At 49.0% G+C, this 21,845-nt stretch overlaps 1 protein-coding gene across 1 annotated transcript; it reads right to left on the bottom strand.

The window, feature by feature from the left end:
• Window positions 1–1,280: 1,280 nt before the first annotated feature.
• Window positions 1,281–11,078, bottom strand: DUSP5 (dual specificity phosphatase 5). Its single transcript, XM_082285779.1, has 4 exons — window positions 10,638–11,078; window positions 6,294–6,436; window positions 4,676–4,895; window positions 1,281–2,842 (listed from the first exon to the last, which is right to left on the bottom strand). Exons 1-4 carry the CDS (start codon window positions 11,029–11,031, stop codon window positions 2,442–2,444), a joined length of 1,158 nt encoding a protein of 385 aa, XP_082141905.1. The 5' UTR covers window positions 11,032–11,078; the 3' UTR covers window positions 1,281–2,441.
• Window positions 11,079–21,845: the final 10,767 nt, after the last annotated feature.

Genomic DNA, 21,845 nt, shown 5'->3' with positions numbered 1-21,845 from the left:
CCTCCACCTGACCTGTGATCTTTTCCAGCTGCCTTGGTCAAATCTGTCAAGGTCAGCAGTCCTTCTGTTAATCCCTTCAGCCCACTGCCTTGTGCTCTACAGATTCCCGTGTTCCATCATTGGCTCTGCAGAGGGTTTCAGTTTTCCCATCCTTAAGAAACAAAGCTGGTTGTCCACCCAGAAGGGTTTAGTGCAGTTTTAATGAGAACTGTTGGCTGCTCTGTTTCTGTCCAGGTTGTAGGTGTCAGTATTCAGGACACAGCCACTCTCACTAAGCACAGCAGCCTTTCTGCTTGGGTGCTTGTGTGGGCTGAGAGGCAGAAAGCATTTTCCACATTTTCAGGAGTTCCCCAAGGGGTCTAGTCAGGTCTTTCAGGAAATTAATTGATCTGCTCTTACTAGATCATCTGCCTTACCTCCCTGGCTGCTGGTTCCCATGTTCAGGTTTCCCAGAACCCAGGCAGGGCTGCTGACACATCCCTCTGACACTGGGGGAGAAATCCAATGCACATCCCCAATAAGACCTTCTCATCTATCAGATTTGCTTTCCTGGGGGTAAGAAGTTACAAATGGATGCATATATGCACACATGCTGTGTAACCCAGATATTTACCATAAATTTTTCAACTCGATAGTTTGGAATTGCATATTATAAATGTGCTGTGGTGATGAGCCAGAAAAAGCCTAGAAACTTCAAGATGAAAAGGGGAATGAAAGGCATCAGACATGCTGGTACTTCTGATCTAATTTTTTTCATTTAAAGAAGTGAAAAGATGAGTGTTACCCACATGATCTGGTTCCTGGCACCCAGAGGTGCCACATGTCACCCACAAGCGTCACTCCAAGGACCAAGGCATGTAACATCCCTTGTCATGGGTTGGAAGGAAGTGGGGGCCATGCCTAGTTCAGATTTTCATCTTCAGCAAGATGGTAAATCTTATATAAAACATGCATGAATCAAAACAGAAGTGCCTGCCTGGCTGCTGGGAAGTGACGCCACCGTGACTCATGTCATTCTGTTTTAAACAATCCTCCCCCTCACCTTCTCCCCTCTGTAGTGATACACCTTGGTGGCTTTTCAGCACAGAGCACAGTGATACTTTCTCATCTCTTCTACCTTCTTTTTTCTCAGGTGACCTCTCCTGCCACTGAGATCTCCCAAAGTACTTTCGCGGCTCACTCCAAGTACAACGAATAGCTTTATTTTCCTGGCATTTTTTTCCTTTATTATTTTTTACACTCCATAAAAACCATTGCAAGTTTTCTTTCACGTTCACGAGATCTCCTGGAAATTATTGCCATTTCCCATACATATTACATATTTAAAAATAATAAAAAGGCCAACAGACAGAGACACTGATCCTGAACTCTCTGTGGACACAGAAGCCAATGTGAGCAAGACAGAAACCATTTTTTCTGGACAAAGGCTGACTAGAGGTGACCACACACTCTAAGCAAGTCACATAACACTGAAAAAGACCACTTGACCACACATGATACACAATGGGAACAATTGGGAAGGGATGGAGGAAAAGCTGTCTTGGAGCTGAAAGCTTGTCAGGTTTTTTTGGTGTGAAGTCCAGCAGTTACAGTGTTTTACAGCGTTATCTGATGGGAAGTGGATGCGATGAGGATTTTGGAGACATTCAAGTATTCTGGGGCTGTTCTTAAATAACAGATGGGAGGATAATAGCTCAGCAGGGTAGCTGATAGATGTTAAGTCCCTGCTTTACTTAAAAGCCCATCCAGTACAAAGGCAAATACAGAAGTACAGGAAATGCCACACCTGAATGGACCCACTGGTGGGGTTGGTATCCAGTTACACTGTGGACAATACCTGACACTTCAGAGGCTGGAGCAGGAGAAGGGATTTTCACCTGGTTGTGCAACAGTGTCCTGGGAAAGGCATTCCCTCTCCCCACTCCAGCCCTTTGCTCCCTGAAACATGACACAGGAGAGGGGAGGAGGAAAGCCAGAGAAAGATTTGAACAAATATTCACTCCCACCATCTCTGTGGTTGCAAAGGTAGTGCTTTTCGTTATGCTTTCTTCCCTGCTGTTGCTGTTTATTGCTTGAAACTTTAAATAAGGGTCTTTTCAAAAATAAGATGGGAAGGAGATGGGAACTGAGAACATACTAAATGGATTTCTCATGGTTCTCCAGGAATCTGGAAATACAGTAGTGGGTGCACGTTGTGTGGTTAAAACCCTAAAAAAGCACTTTGTATTTTTTTTAAAAAAAGGACAATAAAAGTTCAGAAAACCTGCCATGCTTAGACCACTTGCATCTTACAGTCACAGCGTATGGGAAGTACGATCCATGACAACCACTCCATCTCAGAGTAAGTGGATGAGGTTTCTCTATTGCACATTCATGAAATGTTCTTGTTGGGGATCACAGTTTGGATCAGGACCACACCAGCTCTGGGCCCCCCACGGTGTTCAGCAGGACGAAGACGCAGTCATTGGGCTGAGCTTCAGCTGGTGGACAGGAGAGTGGATGGGCACGGAACTCAACACTGAGGTAGGAAAGGCAAAGCATGAGCCCTCAAAGTTTTTGCCCAAAGTCAGTTCCTCTGCAAAGAAAGATGCAGCTTCTCTTTTGCATGAGGCGACAGGGGGGCTGGGGGTGGAAGACAAGATCTCTGACTCGTATTGTAGCAACTGGCCCATGAAACCAAAGTTTGGTGAGATCAGGCTGCGGCGCTGCTTGATGTAATCGAAGGCTTCATCCAGGCGCAGCTTCTTTGTCTTCATGAGATAGGCCATGCAGATGGTGGGGGAGCGCGAGATGCCCGCCTCACAGTGCACCAGGATCTTGCCGCCTGTTCGCCTGACGTAATCTGAGGGAAAAGCCATTACAGACATCAGTTATTTTTTGGGATGGAGAGGACACTGTGGCACACCCAGAGCTGGGGCAGGATGCAGCCTGTCTACCAGCAAGGAGAGGCTTGCTCTTCTGCTGGGTGCTAAGGGTGACATGGAGATCAAAAGACAAAAAGGACAAAACCCAGCCTGTGATGGACCTGAGCTGAAGATGACACTTGGTTTCAGAATCTGTGGATCCTGATTTGGTTCTTTTTGCATTTTTTAGGAAAGTCCTTTCCTTTCTCTTTCTCTGTGCCTACTTCTCTTTTGGAACAGCTGACATTGCAGAACATTGTGATACAGGCAATGCTTGTGTTTGCTGTACCTACATTTCTCTACCTGTGGCTCAAAATGTTGTCTCAAGCTCAGCCTGGCCAGCCCTCCCACTACCTGGTCACTCAAAAAACTGCAGGGGCTCTCACCATCTTTGCTAGAAAAAGAGGATTTTTCTTCAAAATCCTAACTCCCTGCTTGGCCAGTTGGCAGCAAACAGCAGTACCAGGAGGTGAGCCCTTGGTGGGTACCCTTGGGTGGAGAGGCTGAGCCCAGTCTGTGGGGCCTCACCACAAAGCACACAAGCACTGGTAGGCAGTTGCTAATTACAGCCTGGTTAAAGGATGCTTGGACTTAAGTCAGGATATAAAAGGCTTATGCAAAGCACCCATTTTACACAACAGGAGCCACTGTGGTTACTCACACAACACAATGATTGTTATTAGATTAAAGAGAATGTGCTTAAAATAAGCCCTTTCCACATAAAAACGCTGTTCAAAAAATAGACCTTTCTCTGTTCTATTGCCTTGAGCAACATGTTCATGCTCCAATTTATGGATAACTGTGAGTGAAACACACAGAGCTGAGGAAGTTATCATTTGCCTGCCTTCAATTGTCTGCCAGGGGACTGGTGCCACCACAACCAGTTATATTTAGCTACTGCACAAAGTTAAGGAAGACATGGGTTTGAGTCATCCCCAGCATCTACACCACATGCCCAATTTTAAAAGAAAGTGAAAATTAAAGTCATCCTCAAAATCTGGGAAATTTCCAAGTGACTCGACATCTATCAGAAAGGGTTGAGGATAGGACAGAAAGGTGCCATAAATTGTTATTTCCCTGAAAGGTGTGAGATGTCCCTTACTGGGAAGGAGAAGGACTTAGAGTGCACCCTCAAGTCAGGTTTTTGTAATTCTGCCTGCACTGTTGAAGGACTCAAACTCAGATGAGCAATGAGTCTAGTGAGTCTGTAACCTTGTTTTATTCTTTCTCTCTTGAATATTCCTGGAGAGCAACAGCACCGATTTCAACGTGATCTCCACCCAGGTGCAGGCTTCTCCACCCCACCAAACCATCTTGTGCTTCTCAGGGAGGATCCTCTCTCTTGTGCTCCCTGGCACAGCTCTTGTTCACGCACCCACTCAGCCAAATGCAGGAAGATTTGAAAGGGAATGGGACAAGTTTTCTAAAGGCCTCCTAATTTTTTTGCACTGGAGTGTTTGATAAAGGCTGAGATACTGGTATGATCAAAAGGAGGAATGGAAAGAGCTCTGAGATAAGGGGGGACAATGGATTTCTAAGACCCTGCCTTTGGGATATCTCAGCACAGTAAGGCAATAAGATGACTGCTTCATCTGGTTGTTACTCAGTCTGGCATGCAGGTCCAAGAAACTGGGGTTTTTTCCTTCACAAAATTCAGTAGACTTTGATGTGTATTTTATTTTAAAATTAATTAAATGAATTTTTAATTGATTTTACATTTTAAATTAGCTTAAAATACATGAAGATCTGAAAACTTGTTCATTTGTACCTACCAATGAATTCTATGGCTTCCTGGAAGTGAGAGCTGATGTCTGCTGTGTGACTGTCCTCCACTGGGATCCACTTGTAGCAATACTGGTCTTTGAAGGACTCTGAGCTTTTCCTGGAGACATTTAGCAGGGCTGTGATGTGTAGGTTGGCGAGAAATTCGCACTTGGAAGCGTGATAGGCACTACCAAGGTAGAGAAAAGGCAGGATTTCGACTGGACCACCCTGGAAGAGAAGGAGCAGAAACATGCAATTCTTTTTTCAAAAGTCCTGCGACGTAAGAGCAATCTGTGTGGGTGCCTGCTCCCTCCCTCTCTGGCTTTTTTGGACCCCAGTGCTGCTGGCCAATGAATCAGTGCCATGGCAAAGCCCACACAGGAAAAATGTTTTAATTTTCTTGTCCACATCTGCAAGGTACAAAGTCAGACCCAACCCACTCATGTGGAGGATGTTTGTGGCTTTCTTTAAAGTGCTGCTCCTTCAAGTGCACCCAAAGTGCTTTCATATGTGGTGCCCATTCCCACTGAGGCTTTACCGAAATAGGGGCAAAGCAGGGAGCCATGTCCAGCAGGGAGGAAGATGAGGACAGAGGAAGAGGCTGCTTTAGCTCAGCCAGGGCTTAGGCCCTCTGGTCACATCTCCAGAAGTGAAACAAAACAAAAAAACTGGATCTAGGCTCCCCATCCCCCTTCACCCCACACCTCTCTGGAGCATAGCACCTGCTGTGTCACCCACCCCGAGACGTCGTCTCAGTTCCTCCTTCCTCAGCACAAGCAAAGGCTGGATGACGAGATGGCAAAAGAAAAGCCACCATCTGATGCGGCTTTCTGAGCTGGCAGGTAACTTTCCATGATGCACAGGAGCTGCTGCCACCCCCCAGCTGCAAGAAACTACCTTTCCACTCCCCCTGAACTGCCCACATGGTGGGTTCCCATGCATCAGGGACAGCTGGCAGCCAGCCAAGGCAGTGGGAGGACACCTGGTGTGGGAGGTACTCCCAGGAGAGCAGAGGCATCACGAGGGGACTCCCCTGAGCAACAGGAAACGAACGCCCTGGCGGAAGCGTCCTGACCGCAGGGTGACATCTCGGAGCACACATAATCATGACGACTTCCCCTGTGGAAACCCCACTTCCCCTGTCCAATGGTGGCTCTTGAGCCATTGCCCCTTCTCAGAGGCACTGGCCCCCTTGCCAGCCTCAAATTCCTCCTGGGATGTCAGAGGAGGCATGGAGAAACTGTGCTCCCTTGTCTGCTGGAAAAATTACACTCTTGGCAGCCTCTCCCCTGCCCATTTTCAGTCTCCTGTGAAGGTTTGAGCTGCTGATGGCTCATGCTGCCTGCGTGTGTGACAAAGAGAGTTCATAAATACAGTTTTGGGGCTAGATATGGTGTTTGTCCTCCTTCTGTTGTCTAATCTTGAAGCCAGGCAGAGATGATGCTGACCAGCAGCACACAAGGGCAACTTATTCAGCACACAGGCTGTCAGCCTGGACTGTGACAACTTATTGACAGCCCACGGCAGCACCAGGGCCACTGACACCCTGCCAGCCTCCAACAGAGCCTGGTGGCAGCAGGGAGAAGTCCCAAGGGGAGGGTCACCCACCGCAGCCATGACACACACCTGGTCATAAGCGGGTTTGTGGTTGGCACTCTGCTTCTCACAGTGGCTGGCAAGGTTTCTCTCTGACTCCGTCCTCTCTGGGGAAATGAGTTTTCCATCCACGCAGCACTCAGGATATTGGGAGTTAAAGGTTTCATATCCCCCTAGGGAAACAACAACAAAAAGAAAGATATATTTGCCCTCCCAAGGACTGGTTTAATTCAAGTGAAGGACGAATGAAGCTTCAGCACTTGCAATGCAGTGGGATAGCAGTGCACAGCGATGAGCTCCAGGGGAGAGTTAGTGAAGGACAGTGCTCCTCTGGGAAAATGGGTTTGCTTAAAAGGCTTTGGGCACCCAAGGAAAACCTCGGATACCACTGACAATTATTAACTTGCCAAAAGCCAGTGAAACCATACTAAAGCTGTTAGCGAATGTAATTCTTTTGAGTCTAGCAACCATTAACTCCAGTGCGGCGGGGACTAAATTCCCTCCCTCTGGGTTTTATACATGAGCACTAATGCCAATGTTTGAGGAAAGATTTCTGTACTCAAAAGTCATCTTTTCTAAACCTGTCATTATATATACACTGTGAAAACACACAAAATATTTTATTTGCATTTTTAAATGGACATAAACACAAGAGCGGGATGCTTGCATCTGTCTCATTAATCACCACCATGCACAAGACAGGGAAGTAATGAAGATGGTCCCACTGAAACCAATCTATTAAATAACAGCTATAAAACTTAATGAAATCCTGTGACAGCATTTGACAACTGAATAGCCCCACATGAGCTATTCTGCACAGTTAAGTACTGCATTCGTTTCATTCAGTGCTCTGCTAATGAAAAGGAATTAATCCTATTATTACATTGTTACTCAAAGTTTGTCGTCAGCTAAATTGTTGCCTGTTTCCAGGCTGGGAATAATTCTGCATGGAAGCACATAATCTCCAAAATGAACCTGAATCAGTCAGGTAGCAGAAGCAGCCTGAAAACGTCAGTGGTGTGCCACATGTCTGCCACCTGTGCTTTTTCAGAGCAGAAAAGAATGGCTCATGAACAGCTACATTCAATAATCCTTCAGAGTGTGGCCCTCAAGTAAACAAGTCTTGGAAAGCAAAGCCTGCCGTTGTGATTTGTTCACCTGCAACTGTTTCACCCTGATAAGCTGTTTCGGTGTGGGTGCCCGGGTGCAAGGAAGGATTTTGAAATAAGCGAAGTGCTGAAGACCAGAGCAGCTGCAGGACCCCCACCAGCCTCGCTGCCAGGGCTGCCTGGTACAGCCACCTGTGACATTTCAGCCCCTCAATGCTGGTGTCTCATCTGTTTGCAATGTTTGAGCAGATGTGTGCTCAAATTCATGACGTGCTACTGTCGCCTACTCATTCCTGCCATGAAGTCCTCATGTTGCAAGTGGCCAGCATGATCCAAAGCCCACTGAATGTGATGAAAGTCTGTTTTCCATGACAGAAGGCAGGAGAGTGACTTTACAGTCAACGGGCACTCAGCACCTGCACCTTTCCTCCTGCCCCCAGCCACATTCTGCCAGCTCATTCCAGAGCTCACAGCATGAGGCAGTGGTCAAAGCAGTCAAGTGACCATGGAGACCATGGTGGTGGTGGGAGGTGCTTGATAAAATGATATCCACAACAACTGGGTTGAAAAAATGATATCCCTAACAACTCACAGTGTGAGAAAACAACAAACACAAGAAGCTCTACAGAGTTCCCTGATCTCCAACTGCCCTTCATGGGGTGAACTTTTAAATCCTCTTGTTTTGCATAGCTGACCTTACCTTCCCTCAACACCCTAGCCATTGCCATCACATAGGAAAAATATGTCCAGTTTATATAAACAGCCATTATCCCCATTTACACCCCCTGTTATTGTTTTTACTCTTGAATGAACACAGAAATCTGCCTGAGACAAATCTGCGTGTGTGTTTGAACAGACACGCATGTCTCGTGTCTCCTGGGGCAGCTAACACATGCAGCTGGTGAATGGTTAATTACAAGCCTTGGGGATCAGGATATTTGCAGACCATTCTTACAGTGAGTCATCTGCTCATCCCGTCCTCCAGCAATCTCCCCTCTTCCCCCTCCCCACTCAACCTACCTTCCCTGAGGTCATTTCTGCAAATACTCGGTTGCTCATCACAGAGAGCTGAGCTGCACTTCCGTTTTAATCAATAAGTAATAGAATCGTTATCAGCACCAAGGGAGGATCTGTAATTTTATCTTTCTTTTTCCCTGAGAAACAACCACTCTCACCGTGCTGGTGCTGAGCTCACCCAGAGTGAAACTGCACCTACACAGACAAAAGATGTGACCCTGCAAGCCAGAAAGCAAGGGAGGGAACAGGGCCTGGCATGCAAGACTCTGTGCCAGCTGCCGTCCCTGGGACCAGATCCCCAGGATCTTGATGACCTGGTGGGGTGGGGGTGACCTCCTCATATCTTATTGCAACGAGACCCCCTTAGCACTTAAGTAGCCAACACCTCCTCCCATCTCCATGCCTAGGTAGAACAGGAATATAAGGGGAAACCTCACTGTCATTTTTTCCTCGTGGTTTTACAGCCTAGTATTTGCAAATTTGGTAGTCGAGGCTTCCAAAGGACCCTTTCTCCTGATCAGAATCCAGTGTTCCAGGGTGATTTATATCCCCACTGTTACAAGGATCTTCCCCCAGGCCACCACAGCTTCGTGGGGGTCCATGACCCCAGTGAATCATCAGTGCTGCCCACTGAGTCATGGGCCTGAACCTGCAGCCCGGAGCACTTCCAGCAAAGCAAAAGGAAACTGCAGCAGGAAAAGGAGGAAACTTTCTCATAAACAGAGAGGAAATGTCTTTAGCCCCAAATCGACAGGCTTTCATGATAAGACACTTCACAACTCATAAGAGGTACAAAGCAGAGCCTACACTAATCCCTCACCCCGGATAAACTACCCACAGCCACAGTCACCACTTCAAAGTGTGGGGCTGGCACATGAGGAGGAATGGATGATCGTGTGGCCAAACGAGCAGTCTGAGAGTCAGCAGAGCTTAATTCAGCCCCTGGTTTGCCACAGACTTCCCACTGTGACCTGGAGATATTTCTTCGTCTCTAGTTTAGCATGGTCCCTAAGGATTTGACTGGCACAGTGCCAGCATCTCTGCCCTCCAGTAGCAGAATTTGTGCTTATGGCATGACTGTCAGACCCCAGCAAAGGCTGATAGAGCCAGGGAGGTGGCAAACAACCTGGGGAACATCCCCCTACCTCGGTACTGGGCAATACCCCGGCTGAAGATGCCTCTGCCCCAGCCGGTAGGTCATCACAGGAGGCACAAACTGGGTACATCAGGACAAAAAACTAGTGATAAAAGGCTTATTAAGCGGGAATCAACCCTGGCCCAGGAGAACACAGAGGCAGGCTTTATTCAAGAAACATCGCTTGGTTTTCCCCTCCGTTTATGGCCTTATGGTATGGCAAGGGGGGTGTTTAGAAACTCCTGCCTCGGCGTGGTGCCACTGCGGGAGCCCCGCGGCAGCCGCGTGTGCGGGGCTTCGGGCGGGAGCGGCCCCGCCCGGGCACGGCCCCGCTCCCAGAGCGGGTGGGGGCTGCGCTGAGAACACCGAGAGGGCAGAAGGACAAAGGCGCTGCCAGGAGAAGCGGGGGGGGGGGGACGCAGGGGCAGGAGGACAGGGAAAGGGCGGGCTGCTACGCTCGCTATGCTATTTATCGTTTTATTAGCCCGAGTTACACGGAACGAAAACAAAGAACCGCAATCGAAGGGCTGTAATACACGTGAGGGGAGGAGGTATTTTTGTCCCCCGACGAGCCCCGGAGTTTCGGCTCTAGGTTTCCCCTGCCAGCGTCGATGTGCCCGATGGAGAGAAACCTCTCCGCCCTCGGTGGAGGGGAGGGCATCGGTCCCAGAGTTTTGGGTGCCCAAGGCAGGCCTCCCCGTGTCACCGGGTGGAAAGCGAGTAGAGGTGGCCTCATCTCTCCTCATACCCGCGGGGCTGATTTTGTTTCCCACGCAGCGCCAATGTCTCTCCCCCTTTGATAATCTGCAACTTTTACTCTTCTTTACTGATATTCTCTGCTTTTCCCTCAGCCTCTCAAACGCGTGGCAGGGGTGAGCGGAAAGGCATTTCGGCTCAGCCGGCAGAGTCCATCCGGGATTTATTTCCAGTAGGTGGAAAAGAAACGAAATCCCGGTGTTACCTCCCTGCCCTCCACCAATAATCAGGTTCACTGCAGGGCGAAGGAGAGGGAACGGGAGCACCTCGGGCCGCTGCCAAACAGGGGAGCTTTGAGGGTCGATCGCGCCGCTCCCCCCCAGCTCCCATCCCTCGTGTTCCCTCGACCCTTCTCACCTTTCAGGAAGCAGACCCTGGCCCCAGCCTCCGGCAGGCTGGAGAGCAGGGCGTTGAGGACGATCTGGGCTGTGCTGTCCTTCTTCAGCTTCTGCCAGTGGCCCGTGCTCTGGTCCAGCACCACCACGGCCGCCAGGCGGGCAGCCCCCGCCGTCCCCTCGCCGCCCAGCAGCAGCCGGGCTCGGGCCGCGGCGTCGGGCACCACGAAGTGGAGCGGCACGGCCCCGCCGCGGGCCCGCCGCATCACCACCGAGTTGAGGTTGACATTGAGCGAGCCGCGAAGGCAGGAAGCCGAGTAGGACAGGTAGGGCCGGCAGTCCAGCACCAGGCAGCGGGAGGGCTCCTTCCGCAGCAGCTTCCGCAGCTGGCGGCAGTCGAGGGACGTGACTTTCATGCCGGCCGAGGGTCGCGCCCCGCGGCAGCCGGGGCAGGAGCGGCGAAAGCGGCAGGAGGGTGCCCGGTGCTAGCGCGGAGCCGGCGGCGACGGGACGGGACGGGACGGGACGGGACGGGACGGGACGGGACGGGACGGGACGGGACGGGACGGAGGCACCGCGGGGCCGCACCGAGCCCGGGTAGGGAATCCCGGCCGGCGCCGCCGGGTATTTATATGAATGGAAGGCCGGGCCGTGACGACACTGCCCATATAAGGGGAGTGACGCGCCCGCCTCCCAAACATGGACATCCCCCGCCCCGCGCACCGCCCCCTGGCGGGGATCCCCTCCCTCCCTCCCTGGCGGCTGTAGGTCAGGCTCAGGGGCAGAGGAAGCTGAAAAACGCTGCAAAAATTCTCCACTCATCGGCTGAGGCTCATCCCGACATCACCCCCGCCCCCTCCTCAGACTGTCAGGAGAGTAGGGAAGCGTGCCGGGTTTGGGGGGGGGGGGGGGAAGAGGAGAAGGAGGAAAGGAAGGAAGGAAGAAAGGAACGGCAGCGTTGGGGCAGGCTTCTTGCACCAGGTTGCGAATAGAGTTTCAGTTCCCCTTATTCCCCCCTCAGTGTGTATCCTCACCCCCAGCAAAGCCTGAGCCCAGGCAGGCCTGCCCGCGAGAGCTCTGCTGCTCGCAGGATGGGAGCTGTCCGCTCCTAGATCCCCTTGGAAAGAGTTGGGTCCCCTGCTCAAGCCATGGTTTGCATCAAGGCAGCTTTGGTAAGCGAGTGATCAGTTCCTGGGGAACAACCCCGAGGATCCAGTTACTTAGCCCAAGGTTTACAGCCTGGCAGCTAAGGAGCAAACAAGGAGTAACAGACTGGGACAAAGCAAGATGTGTCATTTCTGCAAAATTAATGAATGCTCTGAAGCAATGGGGACAAGGATGAGAGGGCCACCTGCAACATGAAAATTGCTGGTATGGCTTTTTGAGGGGAGAGTCTAATGTCCCTTTCCTTGTGGCTGCAAGATTGTGTCTCAAGGACTTGCAAAACTTACACCACAGACCACTGACTGTGCCTGTGTCCAGAAGTCATGACACTAAGACGCACAGGAATTAGGAAATTTGACACTTGCCCTTTCCTTGTAGATAGTTTTGTAAAGAGACCAAAAAGAAGAGTGGAAATTCCTAGAAGAAGTTAAGCAAAAGGATGAGCTTCAGCCAAGCTCATTACAGCCTGGGCAGATGACAGTGGAGCTATCTAAGAGCAGGGTGTCATTTATTCTGATGGTGCCCTGAAAGAATGCTCACCTCAACAGCAGGCAGGAAGTGCCATCCCTGCCTCAAATTGCCTGCAGCTGAAACAGAGAAGCATGAAAGAGACTGTGCAAAGAAAATGTTCAAGCTGATTGAAAGAATGGCAACTACTGGTTTAGAAGCAACTCCTCCTCCTCTTCCTCTTTCAATCCCCGTACAGCCCTCCCATCTGGCTCCTTCTAACCTGACCCCCCCCACTCCCCTCCTCTGAGTCAGCCAGGGTATGAGGTGGAACAAAAACAGAAGTAGCTTGTGGGTAGGGGCAGATGTTCACAGCACATCTTAGCGTGGGTGTTGTCTTCACCTGGCCACTGCCATCACGGCAGCCTGGCTCCTTCCCTTTCCCTGCATCCACCCTGGGACGCAGCTGGGCATTGTCAGAGCCTCATGGCTGGGGGAGACCCATGTGCCAGCACGGTTCCTGTCAGAACTGGGTCACCACAGCTGTGCCAAAAACCTTCACATGGACTAGATGGAAAATCTGGCATGGGCAGGGGTGGTGTGACCTAGTCCTGCTCACACAGGAAACCTCCACACCACCTGAACACAACCTCCCTTTCCTGCCTTTCAGCCCCCAGCTTCAGGAGCTGCTGCTTCCTCTCTGAGAAGCAGCCTGGTTCCCTTGGGACTCAGACCCCAATAACAGCTCAGCTGACAAACTGGTCCCAGTGGGGCATAGAGAGGGGAAGAGGTGCTGTGGGCAGATGCTAGCGTGCTCCTCCCTCCTGGGAGGAAGGAGGGGGCCAGCGCAGTCACAGTATCATTTCCTCTCAGGAAACCAAACTGAAACGTGGAGGGGTGAGAAAGAGAGCTTTTTTCCCCTCCACACTCCTGCTTGAAGTGATAGTTCTGAAGCCGGGGCAAAATACCCCAGCCCAGAAAACAAGTTCTCTGGAGAGTACCTGAAGTTTGGCCTGTGCTGCTGGCAGGGTTTATATCATCAGACCTGACCTGCAGCTGACCTTCCTCCTTTTACACACCTAATGCTGAGCATCCAAACAACTGCCTTTCAGTAGATTACAGCTCTGCCTTTGTTTCTTAATGGAGTGAGTCATGACCACCTTTTTATTAGGAGAAAATAACAAGGCTAACAACAGCAGTACTAATGTTTCCTCTGCTGCAGGGTGCTGGATGCAGTGTCCCTGACTTCTTTGCCCACCAGCAAAATGTCTCAGTTGTACTTGGAAACAGATGAGCAATCAGGGTTGAAGCTGTCAGGGCTGTGGGATGGACATGGATACTCTTTCCTGCTGGAGCAGCTCCTTCATTTGTCAGATGCTCCCAGTCAGAAGAGAGAAAGGGCCTGGATTCCTGTAAATGGAAGTTGTTGAGTAAATTAAACCACTCTTTTCTTTAGGTAGGAAACTCCCCTCCTCCCTGCAGCATTTTACATCATTCCCACTTAGGTTCTGCTGCATCTCTCTGCTCCTCCTCCCGCTTCCCCCTGATAATCTCCCAGGCTCTTTCGGCCTTTGTCTTGGGCTTTTATCGGGGCTTTCAGATCAGCTGGTCCTTTCCTTTTCTTCCAGGCTGTATTTCCCCTAACCTAGCTCATTCTTCCCTTCTCCCCTCCCCACCTCCTCCAGGCTCTTTGTTTCTGCCTGTTCTCAGTGCTGCAAAGGGAAACTTTCTCGCTGCAGCTGGGGAGAGGCAGCCCCAGTTCCTGGGGGGTGCGGCTGGACCTCCACCCCAGGGAACAGCATCCTGAAGGATCTGTTATATATCTGAATAAAACATCTTGATGTTTTATTCTCTCCAAACTGCCTTTTGGAGAGAATAAAACTCAAAAGAAGCTTTAAAAGGGGGCTTACATGAATAAATGAACACCATTTCTTGGGACGCAAATGAGACAGGCTCAGCCAAGTTTCTAGGGCTTGACTTGCCTCAGCTGAGACACGGGACGGCCTGTGCTGCGTGTTACAAATGTGCTTGCAACTCCAAAGAGTTAAGACCAAACCTCAGCAAGACCAAAGGTGAGAGAAAGCCAGTGAGCTCCTGGAAAGGAGACCGAGGAGAAGGCAGACCAAGGATCATACATGAGATAGGTCAGGGAGGTGATACAGAGAGTAAATAAGTGCCTTGAAGTCCTAGTCTGGGGCTTGAGCTTCATCATATCCCTGCTGGGGCACAGTCCTGAACCAAAATCCTCCTGTTGGTTGTGAAATGCAAGAAATTCCTCAGATGAACAAAGCATAGCACAAGGCAGCAGAGAAGATGGGTTGGCATTCCTTTAATGTTATTAAGTTTTCCATATCATCAGTTTCTAATTTTGGAGTGGCTGATGTCAAAACACTTACAGGACAAGCAGTGAGATAAGTTTGTACCAGTAAATGGAGAGCTGCAAGACACTTAAATTTATACCCAGGGCTAAGGTCAGCTGAGCAGTGGCAATAGGAGATTGTCAAGCTGAGACCTCATTGGTGTCATGACTTGGGCATTCATGAGATAAAGTCTAGGATCTAAGATCAGATCATGATCATTCGTCTCGTTACGAATTTCTCTCAGTCTCAACAGAACACCTGTTGCCAAAAGCTGATTCTACAGGGTGAAAAGCACTGTCAGACGGAGAGGAGTTGCCTGCACTCAGCATTTCTGAAAATTGGGCTGAAAGGGAATCTCAGTCTTAGTTTGATTTTTACCTGACTCATGCCTACGTGACTGTGACTGCACTGACTGCTGTAAGCTGCTGTCAACAGCTACAGTCAGGAGTGAAAGAGGAATGAACTAAACCTCCTGCCACTTTTTAGAAGCCTCTGTTCTTTCTGTTCCACTAGCTGGTGGCTTAACCCTGCATACAGATGGAAGATAATTTTTAAAACAGGGAATCCATCTATCTGCACAATCAAGTTTTAATTTCTCTGCTTGCTTGATATGGCCCAGAGCATCGTGAGCCATATTGATGGAGCACTTGCCAGACCCAGTTATGAATGTAAAGAACCCATCTTCCCATTTTCAACCACGTACTATCCCTGGGGTAGCTGCAGTAATTGCTTACATGGGAAAATGATTTGTGTAGTTAGCTGCCTTTAATGTGAGACAAAGCCCTTTTGTTCTTTTATCAACTTGCCAGTTCTCATTTGTTCTTTTCTCTTCCTGCCACGGCTTCCCTGCATGTATTTCTTGCCTTCTCATCCTGTCTCTTCCCTTTTCCTGGATGTATTTCCCAGGAACCTGCTCCTATTCTGCATTGGCAGATCTCCCTGCACTAACACAGCCATCACCAGCCTGGCTGGGCTTTCACTCACGTCTCCCAGCTATTCCTGCCTTTCTATACCCAACTAACCTGTCATACTGCAAGTCCTTGTGTGTGGTTACTGCTTCTTTAGACTGTTGTGAGACACCAAGTAACATAAAATATTCCTACATATGCTGTTTAATTGGATATTAGGACAAGCATATCTTGAAGAAATGCTGTATAGTTCAGTCCAGATCTTTTGGAAGCAAATCTTATCATCACTGAATCTGATTCCCTCTGCCTTGGTCTTTCTGACTGACTCATTTCTTAAGCACCAGGTTGCCTAGAGGCTATAATCACATAAGTATAATCCACTGCACAGTGTGTGTTACTATGCCCACTCCACTGAGAATGAGTACAGCTCCTGGGTACAGAAATGACTTTTTAAGCCCAAAATGGAACAGCTCATGCTTTTAGCTGAGAATGTTTTGGAGCCATTTCAGTAGGCTACACAGATATAAGCAAACAAACACATTCAGTAAAACCCCCCACACCCCTGTTATCTATAGCACTGCCAGTAACAAGAAAAATTCCCACCTCACAGCCCCTGCTTGTTTTCAGGGGTCCCCAGGCATGGTGCAGTCAGGGCAGGGCAACCAGTGGGTCATGGTGCAGACTATAAACGACCTCACTTATTCCAGCACAAGCATGGCATTGCACATCCCATGCCCAAAAAGCTCTTTATCCCACCTTTGAGAACAGAAAACAAGCAGAAAGTAGATCTTGGCTTTGGTCTGCCCTCTGGATATCATGTTAGATGGTGTTTCTGGGTGTCTAGAAGGCAGCTGTGGGGAAAGGGGAAGCGGCTGGAGCTGGTGGGCTGGGGGAGGCTGCAGCCACCGGAGCTGTGCAGGGGAAGCAGATAAAGCAGAGCTCCCCTTTCCCAGCAGTAACACGGGTAATGGGCTTACAGGGAAGCCAGGACAGCTGCTGGAGTGCCGGCGCTGCGGTCGCTCCCTGTGGCTGCAGGGTGCAGTTCTCCACGGCTCAGGGCTCCAGGAACAGGCTCAACAAATCTCTGTCCACAAAAACTTACACACAATCGATCCTGCCTTGGGCTACGGGTGGGCTGGATGACCTTTCAAGGAGTCTTCCTACAAATCCTTGTTTTAGAGGATTATGTGGGTCACGTTCAGGCACACATGCCTGTGACTTGGTAACCGTCCTAAAATTAAATGGCAAAATAACCCGAATTAATAACTTGATAAATTTATTTCTTATTACTGAGTGTCCTCTCTGCTCAAGTTGCTCTGTGGTTACTTCAAGTATTGTCTCCCTCCCTTGACACTGAATCATCCAGAGAACAAAAAAATAAATAATTTGAATGAAATACATTTTTCCCAAAATAAACCCAGTGAAATAAACTTGTAAAAGAGAGGAAATAGTTTACATCTTTTATGTTCCTTTCTTCTAGGTTCCTACTTACTTAACCCCATTTAAACTTTGCATCAGCTTATTACATCCGGTGAAAGTACACTACAGCTTATTAAAATTTAAAGCTGTTACTCCAAGGGAAAACACTGAAAGCTCTTTTATGGATTAGCCAAGCCAGCAGGATGTGGCTTCGACTTTGTATCCTTTTGGTGGCAGAGCCCACTTGAGCATCTTTATAAAATAAACCTCCCCCATCACTTCGGGCTCATTTTAGTTTTCTTTGCACCAAAGTGTTTCGTGCAGTAGGACTACATTCCACCCCTGTATTTCACAAGCAGAGTAAGAGGGTACCATACACTAACCCCTGAAATACAGAGCTGTATTTAAGGTAAGGTAAAATGGAAGTAAATACCAACAACAATGACATTCATTTAAAAATAGGAGAGTTAAAAATAATGGATGATACCTGCCATGGTTTTGCTCACCTCTGTCCTGTAGGAAGAACATGATCTGAGACCAGCAGGATATGAGTAATGATTTGTACTGGTATTATCAAACACACAGTTGTACCACTGCAGCACCTTGGTTTCTTTTAAGTCAACTTTGTATTGGAAACCCTTGCCAATACAATGCTGCTGCGTATAATATGAGCCTTCACCACAGTTTCCTACTGACAGAAAAGAGCCTGTGGGGTGACACAGCTGATTTCCTCTGCAGCTATAGCAAATAGCCTCTTTCACAGGAGCTCTCGTGCCAGAAACTGCCTTGCCCATAGGTGTGCAAACTGCACCCCAGCAAGCAGGGCTGAGGTCCTTAGTCCTCTGGTCCCTCAGCTTCAAGCCCATTTAATCCCACTTGCTATTACTTCCTCCCTGAAGGCTTGGGAGTCTGGAAGAGGCCAGTGTATCAAATTTAAAAGGGGGATTTCCAAGTTTATTAAGAGTCTCTTGTTTATTAAAGAGAATAAAAGTCTTCAAAGCCAAACCCTTCCTGAGTTTCTCCTGGGAAATGACCCTTCTGACAGAGACTGCTCAGAGTGAAGGATCTCTAGGGCTACCTTATAGCCTACAGCTAGCAGAGGGTCCCATCTTACAATCCTGATAAAGAAAGTAACAGCCAGTCCTTCAGAGCATGAGAAAAATGCTCCCCCTGTAAACTGCTGCTTGCTCCATCCCTTCTGCACCCAGCAGATTCAGCTTTGCTTTCCTTTGCCAAGATATCAGCAGAAAGATCCCAGCAGAGCCAGTAAAGGGGCTCCATGCTGGAGGGGCTGGACCATCTATCACTATCCTCTCCTCCAGCTCTGGGGTGTGGAGTGCAACCTCTGGCTGAAGATCAGCACAAAACCATCACATTTCATACCAATGCAGCTGTTTGCTGCCTGACTGTGTGCTGGGGGTCCCACAAAAATGTGGCTTTGGGGCTGCAAGCTTTGGCAGTCTTTATTATTCATGAACTGTGAGCAGGGACTTCAGTCATTCAGCATCATGCTGCTCTCTGCCCACATGCAGGAAAATCTAGAAATCCAGGGGAAGAAAATGTGCCTCAGTGCAAACTCACCATCCCATCAGAGCACAACGAAGAGGGCATTCAGGCTGCTCTGGAAGCATCTGTGTAGGCAGAAGTTGACTCACAGGGAAAAAAAGGTGGGAAGAGAATGGGGCTGAGCTGGGAAACAATTTGTCACTTGCCAGAACATTTGTCCAGCATTGCTTTCAATGATACTGGAAGTCCAGTTTAGGAGTGGGTGGCAAAGTGAGCCTCCATGCCAGTTGCTCATCTCTCTTCCCACCAGCCTCCTCCTCCAGAAGCATGGCACAGACATGAATGTTTCCTTTCCTGCATCCCTGGGATCTCTCAGAAGCCCCTTAAGAGACAGTGCTCTGGGAAGCAGTGCTGTATCAGGAGTGTGGCTTAAGGGGCAGTTTCCCAGTTGGGAAGGCTGGTCACTGGGACATGCCTCCACCTCAGCAGTGCTGCTTTGGGAATAGGGACATCTGTCACATCTTCCTGGCTGAATCACTGACAGTTTCAGTTGTTTACAACACATCTTTTATCTACCAGGAAGGGGAAAAATATATATTTGGACTGATTTAGAAAGATCTTGGGCACCTGAACCCAAGGAGCTTAAAGATACACAAACCCAGGTTTTCTTTTAGAAACCATTCCACCAAGGGAGATCAGTCCTAGAGAAACTGTTCACTGTGCAGAGGTGGCGTTCCTGGCATACCACTCGAGCCTACAGACAACAGGCTGCTCAAGTTGCCACTCCTTTTTTTATCCTAACAACCCCAGGAAGTGCCTACTTGTAAGGAACAGCTAAAGCTTTTCCAGGAATAAAACACATTTATGATATTGCAAGTCTGCTCCTGGGGCCATGCCTGTCACTGCATTGAGCTATGAATTTATGGTGACAGGAACTCTCTTTTCCACACCTATTCCCCATGGATCAGAGCAACACCCTCTGTACTTTCTAGCTAGCCAGAAAGACCATCAGCCCACATATGTGTCCCACCAAGAAGCACACACACAGTGTGACACCTCTGAGCACAAACCTCCAGAAGCAGAGAGGGAAAGCAAAGAGAAATGTTCAAACAATGGAGCTTCTTAGGGCTTACCTCTGCCTGCTCCCTTCTGGTGGTGTGACAACAAAGGGTCCACAGAAGGGAGTAACAGGCTGAGACAGGCCTGGAGAATCTCAGCTCAGCCTGGTTTTCCCATATGGTGACTCTACTTTGTCACAAGGTTAGCGAGACAAGATGGCCTGTGCATTTTCTCCTGATGTGAGAGTTTCTCCTATTAAAGAGGGGGAAATCACCCTCACTGCAGCAGGGAGAGCACAGAAGAGCTATTTGCATATTGGCAATACCCCAATGTCATTCCTAAAGACAGGTTTAAGTATCTGCTCCCCTCTCCCGCTGTGGGCCCAAACCCGCTCCTCAGGCTGTCCTGGAGCAGTACAGAGCTCCTTGCAGGGGCCATGAGCAGAGGTGTGATGAGTCCTCCCTGCTGAGTGCAGACCTACTGTAGGTTTGGGACAAGACTGTGGAATTTCTCTCTGACACAGGTTATGCTGACATTTCCAGAGGCCTCAACCTCACCAGCTCACATTTTGGCCCTTCTTTGCCCTTTCACTGCTGCAGCTTTAAGCCCAGAGAGATGAATCTGCCTGTCTGCTTCATGCAGGCTATTCACCTCAGTGTGGTGTAGGTGGCTCTATTTTAAGATAATTCCCAGGTTTAAAGAAAAAACCACACCAGGTGAGGGGTAGATGTGTCTGCTTCTGCTGCTCTTGCTGTGGGGACAGAAACCTGCAAGAAGGAGATGGATACTAGGGTCAATCAGTGCCCAGAAGGAGCAGCAGGTAGGCATCCCTCCCTCCATTAACACCCACCTTGGCACCATTTAGATCAGAGGCTGGTGCTGGAAGGTGCTGCATGGCTCAGCCCCCTTCCTACAGGCTTATTCCTTAACAAGAGGGCATTGTCCCTGCTGGCAGGAGCTTGGCCTCATGATGCTGAGCAGGACAAAGGCTCAATTTACCCTGTGAAAGAGCTGGAAACCAGGAAAGGGCCAGAGGCAGCCAAAGCCCACTCTCCCTGTCTGAGACACTTTGGATTTTGGTGCAGTGGGTTGGTCAGCTGCAGGCACAAGTGATCAGGGCTTAGAGCTGCCTGCCTTCAGCAGGAAGTGCTCTGGGACAGTGTGGAAGTGGGAGGTGTTGGGGCTTTATTCAACAAGAGAAGCACTTCAGATGCTTCAGACATGAATATACTCATATTGGCATTTAAGTGAAAGTCTCCTGCATTGCATATCCACCCTAGTGCACAAGAGAAAAAGTGGGGCCTGATATTTGAAAAAGCCACCTATGATTCTCCAGCTTTTTGCTGCTGGCAGTGCTCTGCCTGTTTCAAAGGACAACGCACAGTGTGTTGCTCTCTACAAATGGTTTCTGCCCTCCAAAAATACTGAAACTCCTGCCTCCTGTCATGCACCAAGATAACCAAGACAGGAATTATGGGGAAGATTCAAACATCCCTCTGAATGCAGACCTGCAGAGAGGAGGAGGAAACCCTTGTCCAAAGCCAAACACAGGACCATCTCTTCCAGGTCAAGTCACACATGTCAGTCAGTGACAGAGAAAGACTCTTTGACTGCTTTTCTGGAGGGTGGAAAAGACCCTTTGTTTCACCATCTCTGGTTAAAAAAGACAAAAAGGTTTGAAATTAAGAAGATAAGGGAAAAATTGTGGCACTGTCTAAAGTAAGGCAAGAACACGCAACCACAGATGACTTAATTCATCATGGAGAGGGAGGAGCTCAGGGAGCTACACAGGCATCTGATCTGGAGAGAGTCTTGACACTGTTGTGAGAAATGCCTTCCTCCAGCCAGAAATGAAGCAGTTTTGTATCACACCAGATGATGGCTTGGACAGGTTGATCCAAACATTCTCCAGGGGGCTGTACCTGGACACAAGCACACAAATGTGCAAAAAAACCTTCCACAACCAAAAAGAAGAAGAAAAAAAAAAACCAACCCCAAAGAACTTAATTGGAGGCAGGCTTTAGGACAACTTAGCACCTATCATTTTTCTCAGCAGGCAATTTCATCCATTTGTTCAGCTTCAATTCTTTGTCTGCAAATTCAGCACTTAGGCAGAAGACATTTCTCCAGTCCAGTCACAATTGACAGGATCGTCACAATACATATTTATTCTTGTGTGTTGTAGCTGTCAGCCTAAGTTGGATCATTTTGGACACCCCAGGAGAAGGCACAGTGAAGCCTGTCACATTGGCTGCCATGCAGATGTTGTCTGGGGAGGCAGGAGGTGATGTGACAGGCTGAGCTCAGTGCAGGAGGTGGCCACACAGCCACAAATAAACCCTTTCTGGTGGTGGACACTCATTAAAC

The sequence above is a fragment of the Coloeus monedula genome (assembly GCF_965178545.1).
Source record: "Coloeus monedula genome assembly, chromosome: 8".
Taxonomy (NCBI): Eukaryota; Metazoa; Chordata; class Aves; order Passeriformes; family Corvidae; genus Coloeus; species Coloeus monedula.
This window is presented reverse-complemented; position numbering and strand designations above follow the sequence as displayed.

Excerpts from the sequence above, each read along its gene's own strand:
- DUSP5 (XM_082285779.1), bottom strand. The coding sequence starts at position 11,031 with ATGAAAGTCACGTCCCTCGACTGCCGCCAGCTGCGGAAGCTGCTGCGG. Across the intron at positions 6,437-10,637 it reads CAGGGTCTGCTTCCTGAAAG|GGGGATATGAAACCTTTAAC; the intron begins GTGAGAAGGGTC and ends TTGTTTCCCTAG. Across the intron at positions 2,843-4,675 it reads GGAAGCCATAGAATTCATTG|ATTACGTCAGGCGAACAGGC; the intron begins GTAGGTACAAAT and ends CTTTTCCCTCAG.